The 17,326-nt window shown below is 50.0% G+C and overlaps 1 protein-coding gene across 2 annotated transcripts in view; it reads left to right on the top strand.

The window, feature by feature from the left end:
- The window catches only part of LOC147678762 (eukaryotic translation initiation factor 4E type 2-like), a 58,765-nt gene that overhangs the window by 24,103 nt on the left and 17,336 nt on the right, over nucleotides 1-17,326 (top strand). For both annotated transcript variants that reach the window (XM_086946219.1, XM_086946218.1), the window contains exon 3: nucleotides 191-325. In XM_086946219.1, coding sequence (XP_086802345.1) covers nucleotides 191-325 — 135 coding nt within the window. The remainder of the gene's footprint in view (nucleotides 1-190; nucleotides 326-17,326) is intronic.

Genomic DNA, 17,326 nt, shown 5'->3' with positions numbered 1-17,326 from the left:
TAACTGTTCTTCAGGCAGCAGTGCTGCTCCATGCTTGAGATTCAATAGTCTGGGCCAACGGCTGAGGTTTGGTACGATGCCTCATTGGCGAGTGCTGAACATTCATTCAGAAACCTTTCATTAATTCTTTTGTGATTTTGAGTATATATTCTGCTGCTTCATTCCGTAACATTTTCTCTTTACTATCTAGGTTGTGAGCCCAGGAGTCGGTGAACACCCCCTTCAGTATAATTACACATTCTGGTACTCCCGGCGGACCCCCAGCCGACCAGCCAGCACCACTAACTATGAGCAGAATATCAAGCAGTTTGGGACAGTGGCTTCGGTAAGAACCCTTCCTGTAAATTTTGGTCTGAAATCAGACAAACGTTTGCATTGCTGCATCATACATTGCAGTCAGGCTTGTGAGTTAGCTTAAAAAGGCTTAATAAACCTAGGGTGCGCCCTACCAGCAAATAGGGCAAAATAGGGGTGATGGATATATGTAAGGCTAGCCCATAGAGTACTGTCTTCATCTGCAAGGGCCACCATTGGATGGATATATGTAAGGCTAGCCATAGTGTACTGTCTTCATCTGCAAGGGCCACCATTGGATGGATATATGTAAGGCTAGCCATAGAGTACTCTCTTCATCTGCAAGGGCCACCATTGGATGGATATAAATTTAAATGAGAAGCAGGAATGGGGCAGGCAGTGCTATGAAGGCTGTTTGCTGTTTTTGCTGTTACTGCCTCTTACTCCCAATATGGAGGGGTGTCAAGAACACTGCTGCCGAGATGGCTTACAGCTCGGAATGTCAATTATTCATGCATCAAGCGAGTTAAGTTACCTGTAACCAGAGTGTTCAGCTGACAGGTTCCCATGTGCCCCCAGCAGTAGAAATATGCTTAATGCTTTAATTTATATTATTGAACACTTCAACCACACATGGCACAGTGGCACCAGGAACTACGGTATGAAGATGGAATTGTGGTGGTGAGCGTTGTGTATTTCAGAATCCATCTCCCAGTATGGTGATTTAAGACTCCGATGTCAATGCTTCCAAATTTCAATTTCATTAAAATAAGACCTTGTTACGAGCAAACCCACTGCAGGGCACAATTATGCACAGCATGTGACCCTGTGACAAAACACACAACAACATTTAAAGGTACAGATCTTATTAAAAATGGTTCTGAAAAACAAACTACCTACCCAGATCCAGTACAATTGGTTTGCAATTAGTAATTTCAAACGCTTAAATAGGATTCCAGAAATGTAATTGCATGTTATTAAGGAGAAAAATAGATGCTCAGTCAATTTCTCAAACTTTTAATAGTTGCACGTACTGACCCTTGGGATGGCCAGCTCCATCAGATCTTTGGACTGGCTGGATGAGGGCTCTGGGAAGGGTAGCAGCCTAGGTTCCTCAGGGAGGAGTGTTTGCACACTTGACATCCTGCAGGATGTTTAGTCTGTGGACAGGATTGTTGGCAAAGGGAGGAGAAAGCAGTAGATGATATGGGAGGAAATCCCAGTGCAACCTAAATTCTGAGGATCAGTAATTGTCTGTCTAGTGAAGATGTTGTGGAGCTACAGCATCTGCAGAAAGTGTGAGGAGCTTGGCACTGCGGAACGCAAAGATGTGTGTTTGTGAGTTATTGCACTTAAGCGTGGCTGTGCAAGGAACAAGGAGTAGAGAGATGGCCAGAGAAGATCAGACCTATGGGTTGAGCAGAGTTTGGGGAACCGTGGTAAAAGGAACATGTCATGAGGGATGCTAAAGGGGCTGAAATAGCAGCCCCATGCAATATGTAGGTCTCACGTACATAAACCGTAGCTCTGAAACAAGCCATGCATCTGATCGTAACATAGCAGCCATATATTAAGCGCACCGTTTGAAGCAGTTTCAACTGGGGCATCCTGTAAAGGTCAGGTCTGCCTTCTAACAACTGCAAGATGAAAGTCTGTGTGGCAAGAGCTGGACCCTTCACAGTAATGAATCTCCAGCTTGTCAAAGCAGTACAGTGTCCTCTGTGTACCAGACTGTCTCCTGGCCATGTGGGGAGAGGCGCACTGTACGTTTGTAGTTAAATGCTTCAGGTGTTCATGTAAGCAGAACTTAACTGTTCTGAAACTCATTGATTGTTGCAAAAGTGCATCAGTCTATAAGTACAGAGTGTATACAAGGAAAGTATGTTATGTGCATTTATATAGATTACGAAAAACTTTCATATTCTTGTTGACCAAATCGCCCTCTCAAGCCCGTTTTAGAGTGATTTGAGTCAATTTAGTTGTTTTAGATATTTCTCAGACGTTGGCCTTTCCATTAACTATGGATTTCATGGAATGCAAATACTGGTAACTTATTTCCCAGTCCACCTTTGTTTCTCTCCAACTAATTAGTCGAAGCATAACAATGCCTTTAAATACTAAAAACATCAAACCTCGCTGTTCTGCATCATTGTTGATGTTTCTTTAGCATTCTCTCCATGAATGGTAAAGAGAAGGGGATCATTGTACGGGTTCCAGGGTATTTCTGCGTGGGCCAGGAAATTATGAGGCACTGAGACTTTTCTGTATCATTCCATTCTTCATTCCTGCCCACCATCCTCTTTCCCCCCCCCCCCCTCAAACAAAAATATCGAGTCTAGTACCTCTGTCCTTTAGAAGTGGCTTATGCGGTATGTCTGCCAAAGCTCTGGCATACTATCTGACTGCAGTGCTTCAAAGGAAAGAGTCATGACAGACTTGTTCCATTCAATCAGGGGGCTTAAAGCATGCTACTCAACAGAGATGGTCTCAAGGTGCTGGGGCGAGGGGGGTGCAGCGCCGGTCAGACAAAGAGCCAGGTCTTGAGGCTCTTCCTGAAGGTGTGCATAGTAGAGGAGCGTCTGATGTTGACTGGGAGCTCGTTCCAGGCTTTGGCCGCGATGTAGGAGACTCCCCTCTTCCCCCCTCCCCGTGTTCCTCTCCCAACCCGCTCCCCCGGTACTGGTTCTGCAGATGCGCTGGGTTTCTGCCAGGGCGAGGTCTGTGGTGGGGAGGTTCCCTTTGGTTACGTGGAAGGAGACTCTTTAGTTGAGATATTTGGGTCCGGTGTAGTGGAGGGATTTGTAGGGGTGGGTGAGTAGCTTGAAGGTTACTCTCTTCTCGACAGGGAACTAGTGGAGGTCTTGCAGGTGTTGGGTGATGTGCCTATGTCGTCGAATGCCGAGGATGAGTCTAACAATGGTGTTCTGGAGTTTGTGTAAGAGGGATTTGTTGATTCCAGCATAGAGGGCGTTTCTGTAGTTCACTCTGCTTGTTATGAGTGCAAGGGTGATGGTCTTTCTGGCTGCGGGGGAGATCCACTTGAAGGTCTTGCGAAAGATGCAGAGGGTGTTGAAGCAGGTGGAGGTGACTGCGTTGCACTGTCGATTCATGGTGAGGGAGGAGTCTAGTATGATGCCGAGGTTCCGGGCGTGGTCCTTGGGGGTGGGGGGTGCAGAGGGCGGCAGGCCACAAGGAGTTGTCCCAAGCAGAAGGGAAGGGCCCGAGGACTAGACCTCTGTCTTCTCTTAGTTGTTTCATACAGCTGCTGTTCATCCAAGCTGCAACGTCTTTCATTCCTTCTGGGAAGCTCCATCTGGTGGTTTCAGGGTCCTTCGTGAGGGATAGGATGAGCTGTGTCATCAACGTAGTATACAATGCTGAGTCCATGCTCTCTGACAATGGCGGCGAGTGGGCCATGTAGATGTTGAAGAGCGGGGGACTGAGGGATGATTCTTGTGGTATTTCGCAGTTGATCTCTGGGTTTGGAGAGGAAAGGTGGGGGTCTGATCGTTTGGGTTCTGCCTGCGAGGAAGGAGCAGAGCCAGTTGTAGGCGGTTCCCTGTTTTCCTGTGTCGTGGAATCTGTCTGCGAGGGTGCGGTGGGAGACTGTGTCGAAGGCTGTGGAAGTCGAGTAGGATAAGGGCTGCTTTGTGGCCTTGGTCGAGGAGCGTGCAGATATCGTCTGAGGCAGTGAGGAGGGCGGTCTCGTGCTGTGGTTGCTGCAGAATCCGAGTTGGGAGGGGTAGAGGATGGAGTTCTCTTCAGTGAAGTTTGTCATCTGGGCGTTGACTATCTTCTCAGTGACTTTGACTGCAAAGGGAAGGAGAGAGGTGGGTCTTTAGTTCTTCAGGCCCATCGGGTCTGCGGAGGGCGTCTTGAGGAGGGGGTTGACTCTTGCGTGTTTCCATTCCATTGAATCGACTCCAGTTTGACTGTGGTGATGGAGTGGAAGATAATGCCCTGCTATCCTTTTTTTTTTTTTTGTGTGTACTTTTTACTGGTTCAGTCCCTCCAATTACTTTCTCCACCATTAACTGCATTTTGATTGCCTCCCAGACTACCAGTTTATTTTGTCTTATCGGCCGTTTTCTTAAAAAATAGACTCTATTCCCTGCTATATCTTTCTCTTACTACTTTCAAACCTTATCATATTGGCAACAGCTTCCTGCTGCTCCTTTATGTTTATTAATTTCCTTTTTGTTTGTGTTGGTATATTATTTTTAGGGGTATACCACATTTTTCCTACTTTTCACCTCCTGATCTGGGATTTGAACCCTTATGCATTTCTTCAGCAGCCTGGTTCTAGGTGCAGCTCTCTTTTCTCAACTTGACTATTAGTCAAGTTGACCTTTTTTAGGTCGCGTGGCGTGGACTGCGCACATGCGCAGTCGAGCTCGCAAGATTTTATGTTTTTAGGTGGGTTACACTAGCGGGCTTTAAGCCCTGCCCCTCTTTTCCATTGGCTTGCATCACCGTCAGGGTAAACGGTGGCCAGCCTTTGGAAAAGAGCGTCCTCTGACGTACACTTTTCTCTTTGTAGTCCGTCCCATTCGGACAGACTTCCCCCGACTTATTGCTGGCGTAAAAGGTTTCTTATCTTCTTTATGGGTCCAAACAGATGGCCGCATAAAGAAGATAATAAACCTTTTATGCCAGCAGGAAGTCAGTCCGAGTCCGTCCAAGTGGGACGGCAGACGGAGAGAAAGCTGTCTGCCATGGCGAATAGAAAAGGGATTAACCAGCCAGCTGATTTATTTCTACAAATTGAAGACTGTTGGTTCTCTCCGCACACATGCAAGTGGGAGGCACATGCACACACACCATGTTATGTATGTGCCCTAGCAGCAGCAGGCATGCCTGCCTCCTCCCATCGCTGCTTGTCGCTCCCACCCAGGGCAGCGTGGGCCTCCACCCGCAGTAATGAAAAGGCAGTGAATTAGCCCGGGCTGGTGAGATATATGATAAAGTGCCCTTCCTGGGAGGGACTCCGAGCGAGGGCCCTGCTAACCCGATTTGGCACAATAAACCTTATTTAAGTCGAACCCCTGCACCGCTTTACCTTGCACATAAAGGAAATGGCAGCGGGAAAATCGAATTAAAGCCCATCCTTACCGGCGCGGGCCCATCCTTACCGGCGCGGGCCCATCTTTACCGGCAGCGGATCGGGTTCCTGACAGCAGAAGTGCGAGCGGCGTCCTGTGCAGCCCTTTAAAGAAATACAGCCTGCATTATCCGCTCCAAATTGGTCCGGATTAGGTTTGGGACCAGAGCTTTACAATTTTCTATGAAGGGATAAACAGAATTTTGTAATAAAGTCCCGGATATTATTGTACAGGCCGGACACGTCACTAGCCCATGCCTTTTCCCTGGTGGGAGGCTCGTATTCTGCCAGTTTTATGGGGACTCCGGTTTACCATATATGCTTTAACTTTGATGTGACTGTTTTAGGGGAAATACGATTAATTTCTTGATGTGTTGGCTGGGTTATGGGCGGCGCTTTCTGGGTGCCTTTTTTTGGCGGTTTCCATTTGGGTGTTATTATTTTTCAGGGTTCTCCATAAAGCTAGTATTGTCTTTGGGCGTTTTTATTTTTTTGGATGGCTGCTCTCTGGATGGCTGTTCCGATTTCTTTCTTTTTGCTGATGATGGTCCAATTTGAGTATTTATTTGCGCCAGTAGTTTTTATCGACGCTCTTTTTTGGGGACTTTATCTTTTAACAGTTCTTAGTAAGTCTTTTGTCGGGCTGTTCTTGCTTAGGGGGGTTCTTTTTGAGCTATTTCTCATTTTTACGTGGTGTATCCTTTTTTTTATAATCTTGTATTTCAAGCCGTTCTTGCAGGGTATTGCGGGCGGTTCGCCTTCTGAACTGTTCCGTGGCCTTTTTGATCTCACTTTCTCAATCCTTTCCTTAGGACGAACCAATTTCGGGTAGTTACTTTTGCAATGTGTTGTTTTGGGTGTTTCATTTTTTTGGGGGGGGGGGGTATTTTGCCCTGGTCTTATTTTTGGGGTGCTTCATTTAAGGATCTTGTATTTGGAGTTTTAGGTTTCGCTGGGGGGCGGAGCCGTTAGGCTCCTCCTCCAGCGAAATCTGTAGTTTCTAGTATGGGTGACTTTAACCCGCCTCTCTGCTTCATTGGCTAGCTCCATAAATGGAGGCTAGCCATTGGAACAGAGAGGCGTCCGTCAATGCCGGACCAGACACGGGGGCGTTCCCGAGATTCTTTGGCTTTTGCCGACGTCACGCGACGCCGGGAACGCCCCCGTGTCTGGTCCGGCATTGCCGGCACCCGCCTTCCGTCGTCAGCGTCTCTCCTCCCCCTTTCCCGCCCCCTCCCGCTTGTTATATTTTTATTTACGGGTGCCACCCCGTTTTTATTTAATTATTGGAGGCCGGTGCCCACCCGGCATTGCTCCGTGTTGATTTCACCGCCGCTGGCCCGGAGATCGAGCAAGAGGAGCTGCGCCCGCCTCCCTGCCAAGGGCCGCGCTGCCATTGGCGGCCCTCAGCGCAGGAAGCCAGGCACGCAGTGGTGCGACGTGGGCGGGGCCTCGAGGCGGCCATTTCCGCTTCCCCCTGCCCGGGGGAAGCCTGCTGGTGGTTCGTTGCCGGTCTCCCGTGTGGAGAGGGAGACCGGAAAAGTATAAACCCCTCCCTTAATCCCCTGCCCCGCAGTTACACCCCAGACCCGAAGGACTTCCTTTGATGCCGCTTCTGCTGTTCGAGGGTTCCCTCCTCCCTCCCGACGTCCGTGTCTTTTCCCGCCCCCCTCGTCCTCTCCCGCCCCCTCGTCCTCTCCCGCCCCCCCGTGTCCTCACAAACAAATATTGGTATCCCGTCCCGCCCGCGGGTTTCTTCAGCCGGCCGGCCAATCCCAGCGCGGCCGGCCGGAAGTGCCCGCCCCCCCCCGCCGCCCAGCGCGAGAAGAGGAGCGACGGCGAGCGCTGGAAGTCTGCGCTGCTCCCGGCCGGGTGACAGCAGACTGGGAGCCCAGAGAGGAACTCCCGCAGCACCCGGGTGAAGCGAGGCGGGACTGGCCTGCAGCGCTGCCACCCCGGCCGCCTCACTTGGAAGGAGGAAGAAGCGGGCGAGGGTGGGGGGCTAACCGGACAGGAGCGGAGGGCCGGCCAGCCGAGGAAGTCCAGGTGAGTGGTTCCTTTCCTGTCCCCCCTCCGCTACTGACGCTATAATTTCCTGATTTTGAACTGAGAGGGAAAGCAGGCAGCCTGCCACCCCGCGGGCTGCGGGGGCTGCCCCGCCTCGCAGGGCCTTGTGATCGATGTCGCTTTCATAACTGTGTGAAAGTCAATGAATGCTTGTGGGAGTTGCACCTTTAAATATGCATTTTTATTTCCATCAAAACTCAAGTTGATCAGTGAAGACCGCCCATGTTTTCTTGACTCCAGAGGACATGTGGACCAGGCTCCATGCCAAGGTACTGGCTCAGAATCCCTCCGAGACCGTGGCCACTGGGGAATATCCACGGGGGAATAGGCGATAGAAGTGGAGAACCATTAAGGTCCGTTAGGGCCAGGCAGCGGTAGGGACGTAGGCACAGGTTGTGAAAGAGTTCTTGCTGCACAGCCCAAACCCCCTTTGCCCTTTTGTGAATGGAGCAGCCTTCAGAGTCTGACTCACACACGCGTGGTTCTGGGTCTTCAACAGATGGTGTCCGCTGGGGCCTGAAACTCACTCCACAGGCAGGCGATGACTTGTAGTTCATGTCAAACTGGGCCCCATGTCCTCAAGCTTATTGAATTGGACTGCTGGCAGGATTGAACAGCACCTAAGCCTCTAAGATTCTGGCGGGCTGACTGATGGGCCTGCACCAAGGAGATGATGGGCACTTGCTCTTTCACTCTATACAGAGATTCCAAAGTGGACATGTTTCACCCATTCAACCGTTTATCTAATTATTATTTACTCATAAAGGGTGCATGGCCAGGGACTTGAATGTCACCTGATATGGGGGCGGATGCTTGCCATGTTGTTTTTGTTGTTTTATGTTTGTTTTTATTGAGCCTTTTCACACTGTCGAGTAACTTTGGTATGCATATTAATGGCGGAGAGGGTTACGATACAAGAGTGTGAGCAGTGCTGGACACGAGATGCATGAGAGCTTTGGGCCAATGTGCGCTACCGGGAATACACATTACCGTCGCATGCCATGAGAATACGCACACAGATAGTCTTACCCCACAATACAATGTGATAACATGGAATGTGAGTGGTTCGGTAACTCCTTTTAAATGATGCCAAATTTATGCCTACCTCAAGCACTGTCATGCATATTTTGCCATGTTAGAAGAAATGCGTTGAACACTTACAGAACTCCAAAAGGTCCACACCCACTGGCGGGCACAGGTCTGTAGCACATACTTATTGGCATTTGCATGAGGAGAGCTTATATGGATCATTTCTGGGGTCCCCTATGTGGTGGATAACTTCGGTGCGGGTTCCGGAGGGAGATATGTAATAACGGAGGAACAGCTAGACTTGGCCCAGCTGACTCTAGTAGGGGAATGTGCATCTAGCTCAGTGCATTTTTTTTACTCTGATTTTTAATGCTTCGGTAAAAACAGCAACTTACCAAAATATATGGAAGTATGCACTATTTCTCCCTTTAGCCAAAAAAAAGCTGGCCTTGAGGCATCTACTCTAGCAAATTATCGTCCCATCTAACTGCTGCCATTGATGGCCAAAATATTTGACAAATTGGTCAACTGTAAGGTTTCCTCCTTCTTGGAGGATAACTTGCTTGACCCTTCCCAGTTTAGAGTGAATACCTGCACCGAGAATACGCTCATTGCAGTTTTGGATAATATTAGGCTAAAGGTAGATCAGGGTTCAATGGCTCATTTCTTTACAATAGACCCCAGTCCATCCAGCTGGGCCAATTTAGATCTCTTCCCCATACCTCCGAATATGGTGTATGTTGAACCACTGGCCAATCTGGTTAAAAAGTGGATCTTTGACATTTGCTCTTATGCTAACGACGATCAGCTGATCATGTTCTTGGGCGACGGTCCGTCTAATACCAAGCAAGATCTGGCAGGCTGTCTCTCGGTGGTGGCTGGCTGGATGTCAGTGCACTACCTGAAGCTCAATGCAGAAAAATGTTAAATCCTGCTGTTTGGTGGTGCTGAAAACGCATTGAATGATTCCTGGTGGCCTCCTTCGCTTGGCACCGCTCCAGTGCAGAAAAAAGTAGAAGAAAATCATGGTATCATTGTAGATCAACACCTCACCATGAAAGATCAGGTGTTGGCGACCTTCGGCAGTTGTTTTGAACTGCTTAAGCTTCTTAGAAAATTGTGTAGATGGATTCCGATGGATTGACGCTGTATGGTTGTTCAGGCTTTTATAATCAGTCGCCCAAGTATGGAAATGCATTATATATGGGAATGGCAGACTATCTGTTTACCTCCAAACGATGTTGTAGTTAATAGGCAGGCTGTGGGTCACGTGCACCATTGCAGAGGGTGTGCAATTCATGAGCAAGCTACGTAGTCCCATGATGATTGTTTTGGCTACATTGTGTTTGTGGTGTATTTGTGTGTGTATTGTGTTTGTTTTCCATGCTAGGTATAAACCGTGGGCAGGATGGGGCTGTCACATGCTTCTCACCATGGTTTGCTTTGTGAGTGTGGTAAATAAGGATGCCTACTTGTGCTTGTTGGACAGAGGGAGGGGTGTGCCCTGTATGCTGTGTATCTAGTGTCTGCTGACTGTGTCTATAGTGTCTGTGAAGTAATGTGCAGTATATTCTACCAGTCAGCTGGAAGAGCGAAGAAGTAGTGCTGAACTGCTGTCAACGTGTTCCTGGTGGGGGTTTATTGCCAGTGGACTTACTTCGTACAACCCACTTCTTGTGCCACATCGATATGCGCAGGTATGGCTTGATACGTGCTGTGGTCAGTTCCTTTCAGCCGTCTGCATTGGACATCTTGCTCTATATGAAGACAGCTATGGACTGAATTTCTGCTTGTAACTACCCCTCTTTGTGTCGACTTCTAGTAATAAATCTCCATTTGTGATACATTTTACCCGGATATATTGCTTACTTCGTCATTACGCTCCATTCACTATTGAACAATGAAAGTAAAAGTACATGACCTAGGAGATTCCTGTACGTTTACCCCCTTTTTAGGTCTGGCTTGATAGCCCATCTGCTGCGAGACCTTCTGTGATCATCAGGGGTACTACATAGAGTTGCTCCGGCTACGCACACATGTTGGTTGTCAGAAGCACAGCATGTGATTGGACATCAGTTGTAGTAGTCCGCCTAAGATATTGTTTAATTGCACTTATGAGTCATGCACCGTTCATGATATGCTTTATAGGTACTTTATTTTCCCCACATCGCCAAGGACTCGACCATCCCTCAGCACTGACACCGCAAGCTTTAATAACCACAGAGCTAAGGTTGAAAACAGTAGTGTCCGTCTGTCTGTGTGCCTGTAGTGTCCGTCTGTCTGTGTGCCTGTAGTGTCCGTCTGTCTGTGTGCCTGTAGTGTCCGTCTGTCTGTGTGCCTGTAGTGTCCGTCTGTCTGTGTGCCTGTAGTGTCCCGCTGTCTGTGCGCCTGCAGTGTCCATCTGTCTGAATGCAATGTCCGTCTATCTGTGTGCCTGCGGTGATCGGCTGTCTGCCTGCCTGCAGTGTCCGTGGTCCGTCTGTCTGTGTGCGTGCAATGTCAGCCTGTCTGTGTGTCTGCAGTGTCCGAGGTCCGTCTGTCTGTCTGTGTGCCTCCAGTGTCCGTCTATCTGTGTGCCTGCAGTCTCTGTCTGTCTGTGTGCCTGCAGTGTCTAAGGTCCGTCTTTCTGTGTGCGTGCTGCAATGTCAGCCTGTCTGTTCGTTCCCCCAGCAAAAAAAAGTGAACAACCACTGTCAAGGAAACCACAGTGTCATGGAGCAGCCCCTCTCCTATCTGTTCCTTCCTTCAACAAATCTCGCACAGGGTGAAACGCCGAAGATGCACCACTCCGTGCCAGCAGGAATAAGAGGACTTTGCAAACAGCAAAAAAAAAAATGGAGCACATTAAAACTTGGCTGCGCAGCCATGTAAGAGGCAGGGCATGTCTGCGCTTGTGCAAAGTAGTATATTATAACCAGCCACGTAAGAGGGCCGATCTGCGCTTGCGCAGAGTCCCCATCTCCAGACCTCACACGCGTCACCCAGCATCACAGGCACTGGTCACGCTCGAACCCGCGCCATCTTAAACCTTTGCACCTAGGATCTCCGTGCAAACCAGAGCGCTCCACAGCCCGGGGATGAAGTGCTGTGTAAATGTCACAGTGCAGTACATGGTATAGGCCAATTCTACTACAGTACCTGCTTCAGTGCACACTTGCACTGAGAACAACTGCTGTGCTGTGACAGCTGTGTGGGCGGATGGCTGTGAGAGCTGTGTGGGCTGTGAGAGCTGTGTGGGCTGTGAGAGCTGTGTGGGCTGTGAGGGCTGTGAGAGCTGTGTGGGCTGTGAGAGCTGTGTGGGCTGTGAGAGCTGTGTGGGCTGTGAGAGCTGTGTGGGCTGTGAGAGCTGTGTGGGCTGTGAGAGCTGTGTGGGCTGTGAGAGCTGTGTGGGCTGTGAGCTGTGTGGGCTGTGAGCGCTGTGTGGGCTGTGAGAGCTGTGTGGGCTGTGAGAGCTGTGTGGGCTGTGAGAGCTGTGTGGGCTGTGTGGGCTGTGTGGGCTGTGAGAGCTGTGTGGGCTGTGTGGGCTGTGAGGGCTGTGTGGGCTGTGTGGGCTGTGTGGGCTGTGTGGGCTGTGTGGGCTGTGTGGGCTGTGTGGGCTGTGAGGGCTGTGAGGGCTGAGAGCTGTGTTGGGCTGAGAGCTGTGTTGGGCTGAGAGCTGTGTTGGGCTGAGAGCTGTGTTGGGCTGAGAGCTGTGAGGGCTGAGAGGGCTGTGTGGGCTGTGAGGGCTGAGAGCTGTGTGGGCTGAGAGAGCTGAGAGCTGTGTTGGGCTGAGAGCTGTGTGGGCTGTGTTGGGCTGAGAGCTGTGTGGGCTGTGTCGGCTGTGTGGGCTGAGAGAGCTGTGTGGGCTGTGAGAGCTGTTGGCAATATAAATAACAATGCCATTTATTTATAAGTAAAAAAAAAAGAAATGTCATGAGCAATTCCAATAACTCTAACTTTTCCAAAGGCGAAACCATTGCATTGTAAATGCTTGTTTTTTTTTTTGTCCAGGGGGGGGTACCGTATTTTCTGTTTCTGGCTATGGTGCCCTGCAGGTTAAGACTCCATGGTTTATCGGGGGGAGGAGGGGGGGCGGGGGAGGGGGTTGTGACGCAATTTCTAGAGGTGTTCCTTTCCCATGCATTCTTTTCTTTGAGTCTCTGGGGTAAAGAATACTCTATGGTAGAGTGTTTTATGGTTGTCCTTATTTTGGGATGCTATTCTGTTAAGTTGCGTTTTGGGTGCCTATTTCCTTTCGGGTATAGATGTTCTTCATTGGGGTTGGGTTCTTTGTGGCGATTGTTAGTTTTATGCGCCTTTATGGAGTTTTTGGCGTTTTAGGGCCCGGCGCTAAAGTCAGTAAGATGTCCTTACAATTCAGATCCCACAGAAAAAGGATCATAAAGTCCGGTTTTCCATTTGTTTTACAACTAGAGCGGGTAGTGACTATAGCGCTGTGATTATACCATCGCGCCTGATGACTCACTCTTGAGGCTTAAATCGAAGTATTAATACGGCGGGTACTTTATCACCCGCCCTCGGACGGACGGAAGGCAGGGTAGCCTGGAGGGTACACACGGCTGCTGCAGCGTCACTAATTCCCTGAACCGTGTGAGAAATCTCTTCTACCGCAGTGAGATGGATTACACGAGCCGGGGCCCGGCAGAGGCACCCGATTGCTCTCCACACTAAAAAGATGATTGTGAGCACAAGGCCCTGCTTGCAAAAGTCCTAATTCGGAAAAGAGGGCCTTTTTAAAATTATTTCTTTATACAAAGAAAGAAAAATATATATTTTGGCCTTTTTCCGAAATCTCACTCTGTGCGTAGTTACTGGAAAAGAGGCTCTGATCTCCGGTTCTGCTGGTAAATGCACCAGAGTGAGTGAAACAATCACATTCAAATGTAGGGTTGTAGGCGACGCCTACGGGTTGACTCTTATTGGAGGGGCTGTAGGGGGCTTAAAATGTACAGGCTTGTACTTGGTGCAAGCAGGCACCGTTGGAAGGTAGCACAAACGGGAAAACTTTGATTTTTTTTTTTATTGCACCACGAAGTTCAATGTTCATCCCAGGCAAGGCAACACAATGCACACAGAGCAGGCAGTGCACCACAATAGAACACAATACAACATCATATAAAATACAATGCACGCATACAATCCACGAAACACATCACATGCATGAAGTACACTTGTTATCATTATGCAAAAATCTACTTACAATGCTATATTATGTGCTGTACACATCCCTCGCAACAAGACATGTTACAGAGCACAGAATACTAGCAGGAAGTGCACACTCAGAGTGCGCACACAGCGGAGCACAGTATAACAGCATAGAAAGCCGCATGAGAGAACACAACACATGTTACACAGTACACACAGCACTGAGTGAACTGCGGGTAGTGTGCAGTTCGGGCGCTCCTGTTACTGCTTGGCAGCGGTAGGGGCCTCGGCTTGTTCCTGCTTCAGTCAAGTCAAGTCAGAGAATTTATATAGCGCACACATACCCAGAGGGTCTCAAGGCGCTTAAGGAGGGGTAGGGAATCACTTGTCAAATATCCACGTTTTAAGTTGCTTTCTGAATGCTAGGTGGTTCTGGGTAAGGCGAAGGTAGGTGGGAAGTGAGTTCCAGGTTTTAGCTGCCAGGTAGGAGAAGGATCTACCTCCCATGGTGGTCTTGTTGATGCGAGGTACATTGGCATGGGCTTGGTTGGAAGATCGAAGCTGGCGGGAGGGGGCGTAGAAGGACAGTCGTGTGTTGAGGCATTCTGGTCCGATTTCGTAGAGTGCTTTGTGTGCGTGGGTAAGGAGCCGGAAAGTGATTCTCTTATTGACGGGAAGCCAGTGGAGGTTTTTCAGGTGACCAGAGATATGTTCTTTACGCGGGATGTCTAATATGAGCCTGGCTGAGGCGTTTTGGATTCGTTGGAGTTTTTCTGGAGTTTAGCGGTAGTCCCGGCGTAGAGGGTGTTTCCGTAGTCCAGTCGGCTCGTGACCAGAGCGTGGGTGACCGTTTTCCTAGTTTCGGTGGGGATCCAACGAAATGTTTTTTTGAGCATGCGAAGAATGTTGAAGCAGGATGAGGAGACGGCGTTGACTTGTCTGTTCATTGAAAGTGAGGAATCCAGGATGACACCCAGGTTCCGTGCATGGATTGTCGGGATGGGTGCTTTTCCAAGGGCTTCTGGCCACCAAGAGTCGTCCCATGCGGAGGGGGAGGTACCTAAGATGAGGACTTCTGTTTTATCTGAATTCAGTTTCAGACGGCTGTGTTTCATCCATTCGGCTACTTCTTTCATTCCTTCGTGTAGGTTCGTTTTGGCGGTGCTAGGGTCATTGGTGAGTGATAGGATCAGTTGAGTGTCATCCGCGTAGGAGATGATGTTGAGGTTGTGTTGGCGGGCGATGGCCGCGAGGGGGCTCATGTATACGTTGAAAAGGGTGGGGCTGAGTGAGGATCCTTGTGGTACGCCGCAGATGACTTCAGTGGCCACTGACTTGAATGGTGGAAGGCGGACTCTCTGGGTTCTTCCGGTGAGGAACGAGGTGATCCATTCCAGAGCTTTTCCTTGGATTCCGATGTTTCTGAGGCGCTGTAGAAGGGTGCTATGGCAGACTGTGTCGAATGCTGCTGAGAGGTCGAGGAGGATGAGGGCGACTGTGTCTCCATTGTCCAGTAGAGTTCGAATGTCGTCTGTTGCTGCGATGAGGGCGGTCTCAGTGCTGTGTTTTGCTCGGAAGCCGGACTGTGAGGAGTCGAGGGATTTGTTGGCTTCGAGGAAGGCGGCGAGCTGGTTGTTGACAGCTTTCTCGATGACTTTGGCCGGGAATGGAAGGAGCGAGATGGGGCGGTAATTTTTGAGTTCGGTGGGGTCTGCTGTGGGTTTCTTCAGAAGGGCGCTGAGTTCAGCGTGTTTCCAGCTTTCCGGGAAGGTGGCGGATTTGAAGGAGCAGTTGATGACGTCTCGGAGGTGTGGTGCTATGATGGAGTCTGCTTTGTTGAAGATGTGGTGAGGGCATGGGTCTGTGGGGGATCCTGAGTGGATGGAGTTCATCAGGCGGATGGTGTCCTCAGTGGAGATTGGGTTCCAGTCATTAAGGATGTTCGAGGGGGGTGGAGGTTCAGTAGATGGTTGGGTGGGTTGGTCTTCGGGTTGGTTGTCGAAGCTGTTGTGGATGTCTGCAATTTTGTTGTGGAAGAATGAGGCTAGGGAGTCGCAGAGTGCTTGAGAGGGGGTGATGTCGTTAGAGTTGGCTGAGGGATTGGTAAATTCCTTGACGATGTTGAAAAGTTCCTTGCTGTTGTGGGCGTTGTTATCCAGTCGTTCTTTGAAGGCGGTTTTCTTGGCTTTTCGGATCAGTTGGTGGTGTATGCGGGTGGCGTTTTTGAAGGCGTCCTTGGTGCTGGTGGTTGGGTCTTTTTTCCAGGCCTTCTCAAGGGAGCGGCAGAGTTTCTTGGATTTCTTAAGATCATCGTTGAACCATGATGCCTTCTTGCAGCCAAGTTTGCTTTGTCGTTTTTTCAGTGGTGCTAGGATGTCGGCGCTGTTGGAAAGCCAAAGGGTGAGGTTGGTGGCGGCTTGGTCGGGGTTTGAGGAGTGGGCTGGGGGGTTTAGAAGAAGCGATGAGGAGATCTGGTCGATGGTGATTTTGTTCCAGTTTCTTTGCAGAGTTGGTTGGGGTTGGTTGTTGGGTTTGGGCTTGTTGTAGGTAAAGTGAACGCAGCTGTGGTCAGTCCAGAGGAGAGCCGTAGTGTGGCTGAAGGAGACGTGATTGCTGGAGGTGAAGATAGGGTCGAGAGTGTGACCTGCGATGTGGGTGGGGGAAGTGACCAGTTGTTTAAGTCCGAGGTTGGCGAGGTTGTCCAGAAGGGTGGTGGAGTTGCGGTCGTTGTTCTTTTCAAGGTGAAAGTTGAGGTCTCCCAGAAGGATGTAATCTTTGGAGGGGAGGGCGTGTGGGGTGACTAAGTCCGTGATGTCCTCACTAAATTGTACACGGGGTCCTGGTGGCCTGTAAAGGAGGGTGCCTCTGAGTGTGGTCTTGGGGTCGATGTGGATCTGGAAGTGAAGGTGTTCAGAGTTGGCGAGATTGATGTCAGAGCTGGTTGAGATGTGGATGGATTTCTTATGGACGATAGCGATTCCTCCTCCTGTGTGGCCGGTACGGTCCTTGCGTATGATCTTATAATCTTCTGGGATGGCAATGGTGATTTCTGGGGCGGAGGAGGCGTTCATCCATGTTTCTGTAAGGAAGGCGACGTCCGGAGAGATGGTGTCTAGTAGATTCCATAGGTCAATGGCGTGCCTGTGGACCGATCGGGTGTTGAGCAAGATGCATTGTAGGTGGTTGGGGTCGGGAATCTGAGGTGTGATCGTAGCGGAGATGTTGACGGTGCCGATGAAACTGCTGGAGTAGCATGAGAAAGGTCCATGGGTGTGTCCAGGAGCGGCTTGGACGCAGTTGGGGGGACGGCCGGGGTTAAGGGCTAGGAGGGTGGAGGCATCGTAGGTAATGCGGGAGGGCTGGGCAATGCGAGGGCCAGGGGCACTGGCGCTGGGCGCGGTCCTTTGGCGCACCTTCGGCGCGAATTGGGCGCGGTCGCTGCGCGTGAACACTGCGCGCGGGAGTAACTGTCATATATGGATGGTGGAGGGGGAGGGGCGAGGGCGGCTCAGCTGGGAGGCGGGGCGGGCTACAGATGACCACAACAACAACAAAATGGAGGCGGAGGGGGGAGCAGAGTGGAGCGCTAGGGCAAACGCGCAAACACAGTCAAAGCAGCAAATTAAAAATCGAAAAGTGCAATTAAATCAAAGCGGCAACCAGGCACACAGCAGGCAACAATAATTAGGC

This window comes from Lissotriton vulgaris, chromosome 12 (genome assembly GCF_964263255.1).
Source record: "Lissotriton vulgaris chromosome 12, aLisVul1.2, whole genome shotgun sequence".
Classification (NCBI taxonomy): domain Eukaryota; kingdom Metazoa; phylum Chordata; class Amphibia; order Caudata; family Salamandridae; genus Lissotriton; species Lissotriton vulgaris.
This window is presented reverse-complemented; position numbering and strand designations above follow the sequence as displayed.